The 9,573-nt window shown below is 48.1% G+C and overlaps 1 protein-coding gene across 1 annotated transcript; it reads right to left on the bottom strand.

Annotated features, from left to right (window-relative positions):
* Window positions 1–2,536: 2,536 nt before the first annotated feature.
* Rtp3 (receptor transporter protein 3) lies at window positions 2,537–7,345 on the bottom strand. The gene is made up of 3 exons (XM_051140396.1): window positions 7,157–7,345; window positions 4,492–5,077; window positions 2,537–2,653 (listed from the first exon to the last, which is right to left on the bottom strand). Exons 1-3 carry the CDS (start codon window positions 7,309–7,311, stop codon window positions 2,537–2,539), a joined length of 858 nt encoding a protein of 285 aa, XP_050996353.1. The 5' UTR covers window positions 7,312–7,345.
* Between the last annotated feature and the right edge of the window lie 2,228 nt (window positions 7,346–9,573).

Raw genomic sequence — 9,573 nt, forward strand, 5'->3', positions numbered from 1 at the left:
ATTTCCAAGTTTCAAACATGGGAAGACTGATGAATTTGCTTATATATTAAGAGTAATAGACAAATTTGCACATACTTGTTCTATATAATGCACATTTAATATTTTAGGATATATATATATATATATATATATATATATTTTTTTTTTTTTTTTTTTAATCACAACATATAGAACAAGCTTTGAAACTGGGTGCATTGTTTTCAAGAACCAAGGGCTGGAGTGCTGAAAATGAAAATGAGAATTTACCACCTAGAAAATGTTTCAGTATTACTCTTCAAGTTTTTTTTGTTTTTTTGTTTTGTTTTGTTTTGTTTTTTTTTTTTGGTTTTTCGAGACAGGGTTTCTCTGTGTAGCCTTGGCCATCCTGGACTCACTTTGTAGACCAGGCTGGCCTCGAACTCACAGCGATCCGCCTGCCTCTGCCTCCTGAGTGCTGGGATTAAAGGCATGCGCCACCACGCCCGGCTTACTCTTCAAGTTTTATTGAGAATAATGCTCTTTGAGTTTAAGCAAGTTGCGATTTCCACGTTTTAAATTGACTTCAGCAAGTATGCTTTTAGTTGTATTTTGAATCTCAGGAAAGCTGAAGGTATGATTTGGGTCTCGAGGGTGGAAAGAAGGGGCCAGGAGTGTAGCGTGTGGGGCAGTGGACACTCAGATGGAGTGGGCCTGGGAAGGTCTGAATGACGCGCTTAGGGAGCCATCCTGCCCTGAGGGGTCACCTGTTGGTCCTCAGAACCAAGAGGCCCTCAGGGATCATTCCCGTAAGTGGCCTGGTGAGCGAGGAGTCCACACTCATGACCCCTAGTACGGCTTCCCTATGGGAGCCACACAATGGGAGATCTCTGCTCATCGAGTGCAGCTGTGGGCTAGCAGGAGCCCTTGTGACATCAGTCTCTTCAGGGCTCTGCGTTCTTGTATCACGTTACACCGCTGGAAGAATTGTATAAAGCTGCTATTTTTATACCAGTGTCTTAGGCTAAAACAGACAGGAAGTAGCTGGTTGTCCTGAAGACAAGAGAGAAATACACTTGTGTGGCTTGTTTGTGTAAGTGTCCCCCTTCCTAGCATAGGCCAGTGCAGCCCGCTACGGCCTTTGAAGTGGGGAAAGCACTCTGTATCTGTGTTGTTAGATGCTATAATGTCCAGGCATGGAACACCTAGTGTCAGATGAGCCTCAAAAACTACATTTTAAATGCAATGTATTTAAATGGCCACTTGTTGCTACCATACTGTACAGCATGACCTAACCTGTTAGACTGGGACAGGAGGAGATATTTTTTTTTTTAAAAAGTGGTTCTTACTTTTTCTTACCTGAAGAACTGATCTACTTTTAGAATCATATAATTGTAAGAGAGTAGCCACATACACACAATTTTTAAATCTAAAATGAAAGGGTTACTAGGGCTGGGAGATGGTGCAGTGGTTAAAGCTGTTGCTACCCAAATCGAAGGACCAGAGTGAGGATGCTGAGTAACCCATGGGCATCTCAATCGGCCCAGGGGGCCTACCTGTAATCCCAGTCCTGGGAATTGAAAACAGGGTGTGCCCAGAGCAAACCGCCTAGTTATCAAGCCTACCAGAAGCTCCTGTTTTGAACAGAAGACCCTGCCTCAGTGAATACAGAGGAAAGATGATAGAGGGTGATTCAAACTCTGGCCTATCCATGTACACACAACCCAGGTGCACCACACACACATGCAAAACCATGCAACACATACATACATTCACAGAAAATGGAAAGAAGAAAGATTAATATTGGTACCTTGGGATTTTGGTATTTTGCCTAAGTCAGTAAAGTCCAAGCATTTTTATCCTTAATAAAATAGATAGGTAGCGTACTCAAGGCACATGGAGATGGCTCAGTAGAGGGTCACATTAACAAAAACAACCAGACAAACAAATAAAAAACAAAGAGTGAGAAGTAGGCTGAAAGATGAAGAGCTGGAAAATGTCTTCCTTCTCTAACGCTTAAAAATGTTTCAAATCGATGAGTTCTCCCACTTGAATGACTGTAGATGTTTGTTTCATACTCAAGTACATGTTTTATAACCAAGATATGAGAACTATATGTGAAAACGCAGAAGTGTAGAATTTTACACGAATAGACTGTTGATAGTTTAATGTAAGTTTTATCTCAATAAAATCAGCCTTTTATGTAAAAACCTCGTGCCTTGTGTGCGCGTTTGTGTGGAGCGCAGAGCTTGGTACGCGACATCTTCCTTACTTCACCGCCTTGTTTGTTACTATCACTCTGTGAGGTGGTGCCTCTCACTGGGCCTGTAGATTACAGTTGTGGCCACACTGGCTGCCTGTCTCAGCTACCCTGTGCTGGAGGGACTACATGACTTCACACCCTGTTTTTCACTACTGCATGAGTTCCAAACTTAGGTCCTTGTTGTTGGGGCTTCGTCTGGTGCTGTATGCTCAAGTGCTAAATACTGGTCCCCAATATCTGGTTACCACCCAGATGAGTGCATTCTCCTGTACACAGTGATGTTGTGTAGACCTTGCTCTCCAACTTCGAGTTCGTTCGTCAATAAAAATAGCTAGACGCCTGTAACTGGGCAGAAGAGAAGTAGGCGGAGCTTAGGTTCCTGAGCTTCCGGTCAGATGGGGACCACGAGGAAGGAGGGAGAAACAGGAGCAGAAGCTAGAGAGGAAGACGTCGCCATGGGTCAGTACGGACCATGAGCACGTGACCATGAGGGCTGGCCCGATGGAGCAGAAGCAGCCCAGGCACGAACAATTATGGCAAGTAGCTTGGGGTGAGGAGCTGGGAAATAGCAAAATAGCTTAGAGGGTTGATATCCGTCCAGCGCTAGTGCTTTAAAGCTTATCATAAACATAAGGTTTCTGTCTTCAATTATTTGGGAACTAGAGTCTGATAACTATTCCACAACACCTTGTACTTGAGCATTTTTTGCTGAGACATCTCTCCAGCTCCCTAAACGCGCTTTTAATGGTCCCTCCCTCCCTCCCTCCTCCTCCTCCTCCTCCTCCTCCTCCTCCTCCTCCTCCTTCTTCTTCTCTCTCTCTCTCTCTCTCTCTCTCTCTCTCTCTCTCTCTCTCTCTCTCTCTCTCTCTCTCTCACTCACACACACACACACACACACACACACACACCTCTGTGGTGCATTGTTTGGGAACCTAGGTGTTCACTTACTGCTTCTGTCTCAAACCCTCCCAGTCTGACAGTGGAGGGTCTGTGCAAAACTTGCTGAGGAGATCACAGGTTCAAGACTTCCCAACGGTTCTGAGTCCTCAGCCTTCAACACTTCAGACTCTAGTCTTTTTACATTCTTTTATGATAGATCAAAACTGTATTTTTAAAAATGTAATCAGGTAAGAGTCACATAAGAAAACTATCTACTGAACATTGTGGCTCATATCTTGAGATTTATGCATTTGGGAGGCCAAAACAGAAGGATTATTCTAAGCCTGAAGCTAGCCTAGATTACCTAGTGAGTTCCAGACCAACTCTGACTACATTTTGAGACCTCAAATCTAACCTAATGTGCCACCATGGGGAAAAAACAAAGAAAAGAAAAGTAATCATTTTTTTTTTTAAAAATGTATTTATTTGTGTATATGAGCACTCTATTGCATGTGCGCCTGCATAACAGAAGAGGGCATCAGACCTCATTATTGATGGTTGTGAGCCACCATGTGGGTGTTGCGAACCAAACTCAGGACCTGTGGAGAAGCAGCCAGTGCTCTCAATCACAGAGCCATCTACCCAGCCTGAGAGAAATTAACCATCTCATGAAGGAAAGCTCAGCAGCTTTTAGTGTCCTGACAGTGCTGAAGGACCGCCACCATTTCCACCAAATTCCCAAACGTTTTCATCGCCCTTCACAAACCCCACATTGCTTAAACGGCGGCTTTGTGTTTTCCCCTTTCTCCAGTCCTGGGAGCCACCTCTGGGCTCTACTGGTTTTATTGACATTTCACATAAAGAGGATTATACAATGTGTGACCTTTTGGGGGTGTTGCAACTCTTTTGTTTTTTCTACTCGGCATTCTTTTTCTCAAGGCTCATAGGCCATATTGTGTTATAAGTATCACAACAATAACAACAAATATTAGAAAGACCAAGCACCGACAGCATGGATTCTGTGACATGCAGTTACAGAATTCCTTGCAGCACTCGCAGCAGCCCTCGCAGCAAGCTCCACAGCACTTGCAGCAGCCCTCGCAGCAAGCTTTGCAGCAGAAAGACTCACTTTGTGGGTGGCTGTGGCTGCTTATCTCTACCTGGCAAGTGGTGTTTGCTGGTGAGTGCCAAGAACTGTGACCAGCATATGAGAAGGAAGTGGGCCCAGCTAATGAGGAAGGGGGTGGGGCAAATGAGGAGGAAGGGGGTGGGGCAAATGAGGAGGAAGGGGCAAATGCCTTGGACCCCGGCTTCTTCTTTGCTACCTCTGCTGCTCTGCTGCTCTTGGTGGGATAAGGCATATCAGTGACATATCTGGGGGTAGGTAAGCTTACTAGTGACAATGGTTGCGTTGTCACTATTGGAACAGTTGATGGTCTGGAGGTGTGGCTAACCTTGGGGTCATCTTTGGTAGGATGATTGGCTTTGAGGTTCCCTTCTGATGCTTGGAGCCTTTCCACCTTAGAGGAGGGCTGTGAGGAAGGCATGTTGCTGCAAGTGGCAGTGACCTTAGCCTCCCTAGTTGACTTAGAGGTGGGAGACAAGGTGGGTGCTGGTGGTTTTGAGGTTGGGCCTAAGCCACTCTGAGCACAAAAGCCCTGCAGACATGCCTCACAGTTATTGCTGTCATGTGGTCCTTCAAGGCTGGTGTCCCCAAGCAAAGGAACGTCATCCATTTGCTTGAACTCTTCTTTATAGCACTTCTTCAGGATCCGGAAGATCAGGTTGTTCAGGATCCTTGAGATGTTATCCCACGTGAACTCCGGAGCTGCAAATGGAGGCTCTGGGCACCGACTGCATCTCTGAGCAAAGGCCCTCATCCTCACGTATCCCTTGCCTTTCTTCTCACACCACTGCATGTGGAAGACCACCAGGACTCGGCCAGAGGCCCAACTGCGACAGCACGTGGGACAGTGGAACCTGTGGAGGGGAGAGCCGGAGTTCCAGTCAAGCTGTGGGCAGGTGCCAGAGGGAGAAGGCGTCTCTCACCAGCGGTGAGAGAAATGAACAACTTCCTTTCTCTCACCTCCGCTGTATTACCAACATGCCCTGTGATCATCATCAGGTACCTACTGTGCGAACAGAAAATCACAAACCGTCTGACTCAGGAGGAACCTAGGGCATTTTATAAGTCCAGCGGGTACATCTCAGAGGCAAGGCACCCATTGGGAACTGACTCATCATGCCCCAGCCTTGAAAGGCAGGACCGGAGCTCTGGTAACTGGGCCCCAACCCATTGTTTCTTAAAAAAAAAAAAAAAAAAAAAATTTTTTTTTTTTTTTTTTTCAAGACAAGGCCTCTCTGTGTAGCCTTGGCTGTCCGGGACTCATTTTGTAGACCAGGCTGGCCTTGAACTCACAGCGATCTGCCTGCCTCTGCCTCCCGAGTGCTGGGATTAAAGGCATGTGCCACCAAGCCTGGCTTGTTCCTTCAAATATTGATGTAAATGCATTCAAGGCTATACAGGCAACAGCGCCCAAGGACCTTGTGCTGAAATCAGCAAGTGGATAAAAGTGGGTGCTGGGTAAGCCACCAAACAGATCAGGAGAGAGCTGCAGTCTCCTGCCTGCACAGGCAGCTTGCCTGCTTTTGGTTACTGGGGGTCCGATGCAGCAGGATCCCCAGAGATCATGGCCTCCGGCTCTCTCTCCTTTTGTAGTCTCTCTCCCTTAACTCATTCCTTTTCTTACACATGCCAGAGAATTTCACGTTATTCCCAAGTTGCTTGCCTCCAGCCGGGTGCAGAATGATACCGCCTCAGCAGAGACCAGCTTTCCTTTCAACACTTGCTGGGAACAGAGTGAAGAAGGAACGTGTGTTATCTAGCACATTGTGCAAAGCCAGAAGACCGCACTGTGACACAGACATCTGCTGCTCATCAAATAGCCCACGTACTGCCTCTCGATTCAGTCAGGTTGGGGCCATGGGACCTGCTGGCCGCCGGGACTTAAGCAACAGATCTACTCTTCCCAAGGCTGGGAGCCCTCTTCCTCAGCCTAGGTGACCTTGGGAGCCATTGTTCAGCTAAATCCTGGTGGGTTTGTTGTTGTTGTTGTTAATGTTTTTTTCACAGTGGTTGACCCTAACTTTGCTTGAGACAGAGGAGGCATCTGCAGTGTGAGGACGGGGCTTGGGGGAGACTGGGCAGGGTGAGTTAGCTCTCAGGCTGGTTCTAGGCACAGAACCTAGGAGTTTGTGCGTGCTAAGTAAATGTGCCATTGAGCTCCAGACCCAGCCCCTCTTTTCTACGTTTTTGATCTTAGCCTGCCCTCTTGGAGCAGATGTGGGGATGAATTTAGACGGTAGCTCTGAGCCCCAGGAAATGCGCTGGCTGGGAGTTACTTTCGCTCAGTCTTGCTCACAGGCCTGGGCTGTCCTGAATAGCGTCTCAGCACTTTAGCTTTTACTGCCTGACAGGCCAGAGTGCCAGATTCTTGAATAAACAGACTAAGGCTTTGTTCTGGAGTGTCCCAGGGCATCATGTGGCTGGAAAAGGTCCAGTCCCCTCACAGACGGCAGCAGGCGTGACAGCTCACAGGCCACTACCCTCTGTGCCCTTCTACCTCCACCCCTAGGCCTTGGGGGGCACCTACTTTCTCTCCTGGAAAAGAGAGAATGAAATGTTGGGTGGCCCTGAAAGTCCCATTTAAGAAAGAATTTGTCAGCTCATAGTAAAGAAGGGCATGAGTGCTGTGAGCTGCTTTGGGCCACGCATTTCTGCCCCATCTCAGAGGGAGTCTCCCTAATGTGAATCCGTCTCTTCCCAGAGCTCCAAAAAGAGGGACTCTTTCAAAGCTGGGAGCAAATGCAGAGCCCCTTGAGTAAAGGACTGCCCTCCCCCACATCCCTCCTCACGGTCCCACCTCCCAGCCTGAGTTCTTAGTCTCTCAGTAATTCTCTCCTGTGTCCTTCAGTGTGCAAGTCTAGAGAGACGAGAAGACAGATGAGTAAGAAACAAGCCAGGACTTTCTGGCGTACCTCCCACCGTGCCCCCCTCACCTGGCAAAGGCCTTTTGCTGGTACTGTGTCCATCCTTGCTTCAGAACACTGGGAGAAAGGTCTTTGTCGGGTGTGAGGGTCCATTTGTGCCAGGGTTTCACCTCTTGGATCAGCTCCTGGAATACATGTTGCCATATTTCTATGTCTTTGTCCATCAGGGTTGCAGTGGCCTGCCTAGGCTGGGGCCAGGGCCTTTGTTTGCCAGGGCAGGGTCTTCTGGTCCCGGAAAGACCTGTGGCAAGAGGTGAGTTGTCCACTGCAGAGAGTGAGGGTTCAGGCTAGTAATCCCTGTGTAGATTTGAATTGGGACTGCAGTTCAGGTCCCTCTGTCCCAGGGACAAAGGTCAGTTGAGTCTGTTCCCAAGTTCAGAGGTCAGCAGTGGACAAATAGAAGAAGCGGCAAACTTTGGGGCTTTGGTTTTTATGTCTCAATATGCCAGTGAGGAAGAGAACACTGGAGTCCAAATCAGGAACAAGCCGCCTCTGGCACCGATCCCCTCGAGTGGCGGAGGCCACACTAGCCTTTTCGGGTTCTAACATTTGAAAATCTTCATCTACTGAGCTGCTGAGCTGCTTGGGGCGAAAGGGGCCTCCCTGAGACTCCCACACTCTGTGAAGCAAGTCCTCATTCGCACCTTGTTCCTCGGGAGGATGGTGATCGGCAGACGCCCAGCGATTCTGAGTGTCTACACCCCCAAGACCCCATCTGCACATGCGCAGATATGGTGGGGTTTCCTATTATCCTGTCGGCCATTGACCTATCACCCTGAAAGCCCCTTAGCTTGGAAGAAAGGAAGGAAGCAAGGGGGAGGGGCTTCCTGTGACGTTTGGAAACAAAATTTTTCCCAGCTTCTCTTCACTGCCTCTGCGCCAAATCACAGCCACCTCGCGGCCAGACTCAGACCACGGTGGGTTCTTTTCTTCCTGCTGTCGTTCAGTTTCTCAGCATTATTTGGTCAGTTATAAATTAACTACATTTGGGGAGGTGGTTTCGTTTCTCCTTTCTGCCCCTCCTCCCTTTCAACCTTTCACTGAGCTATGCCCATTCCAGCCTTCAACAGATAGGAGTTCTCTATTTGTGCTCAGTGGTGCTGTCCGTGTTCTGCACCTTTTTAGGCTTTTTCATAGAGGTCTCACTGTGTAAGACAACCCTTAGGGCTGCTGCTGACATGCTCCCAGGAGAAAGAAGGCCACCGTGTTTCTAATATAGAAAACGCAAGCGTTAGGGGAGCTTTGTTCGTGTCCCAGTTATAGTGTTGGCTGTGGACTCAGTGTTTAAAAAGTCAATAGCTGAGCCAGGCAGTGAAGGCAGAGGCAGGCGAATCGCTGTGAGTTCGAGGCCAGCCTGGTTTACAGAGTGAGCCCAGGACAGCCAAGGCTACATAGAGAAACCCTGTCTCAAGAAACAAACAAACAAACAAACAAACAAAGTCAACTGAACACAGGGTAAAACAAAGGTTTAAAGCTAGGCTTGCATTAGCCTTTCCCGGGAAAACGGGCAAATGTCACAAGGATGACACAAGGGCTCTCATTGAGCAGCTGGCAATGGTATGCAAGATAACATTTAGGGCCTTTGTGTACAGTGAGAATCAGCTCTGCCTTTCTTTGCCCACCTCGTAGCTCCTTTCCTCTCTTGCACTATAGAGGAGAGTTGAGTTGGTGAAACTAAACGTCTACCTCTCTCCAATTTTTGTTTAGAAAGTTACTAAAGCCTAGCTCAGCCAGCCAGCAGTCCTACATCCTGCAGGGTCCCCAGTGTGCCCCAAGACCAAAGTCCAAAGCTCTCTTCTTCCGGCAGCCCAGTCTTCTGAGCCTGTGGTTAGCAATGTGGACCTTTTCCAAGTGGCTTGAATTGTGACAGCCGACATGAGGCGTCTACCTGTGAATGTGTGTGGACAACATGAGTGTTTTCAGATGTGATCGAGGACCGGAGATAAGGCCTGCCATGGAAGATACAGAATTTCCATGGCTATCAGGACACAATCCAGCCACAGGTGAAAGGCTGAGTTGCTTGTCGCTCACAACCCAATCTATATTAGGATGCTAGGTGAGCCCACACAGGGTGCCCAGGGACAAAGGACAGCTAAGTGTAGCAGTAGGGCACAGCTTACCTGGGGCAATGGCACGAGGGTACCTAGGGTTGCATTAGCCTCTCCCGGGAAAAATGGGTGGCTGTCTAGACACCCCACGTAGGGCAACAATCACAGGCTGAAGTAACCCTAGTTTAGCATGAGTTTATTGGGGTCACTTGCGGAAACATGGCTGAGGGAGGGCTAACAGGAGCCTGAGCAACCCTATAATTAGTGAATCACTGAAAAATCTGACCCCAGCAGGGGTGACAGCTCCTCCATAGCTGAATAGATGGCACCCCTTCCTTGCTTAACTTTCCATCTCCTATGTACTATGTCACCCCCTGA

This window comes from Acomys russatus, chromosome 32 (assembly GCF_903995435.1).
Source record: "Acomys russatus chromosome 32, mAcoRus1.1, whole genome shotgun sequence".
NCBI classification, from domain to species: Eukaryota; Metazoa; Chordata; class Mammalia; order Rodentia; family Muridae; genus Acomys; species Acomys russatus.

Coding starts and splice junctions, on each gene's coding strand:
- Rtp3 (XM_051140396.1), bottom strand. CDS start 7,311: ATGGACAAAGACATAGAAATATGGCAACATGTATTCCAGGAGCTGATC. Junction 5,078..7,156: donor CAGCAAAAGGCCTTTGCCAG/GTGAGGGGGGCA, acceptor TCCCCTCCACAG/GTTCCACTGTCCCACGTGCT. Junction 2,654..4,491: donor CAACGCAACCATTGTCACTA/GTAAGCTTACCT, acceptor CTTCCTCTCTAG/CTTCTGCTCCTGTTTCTCCC.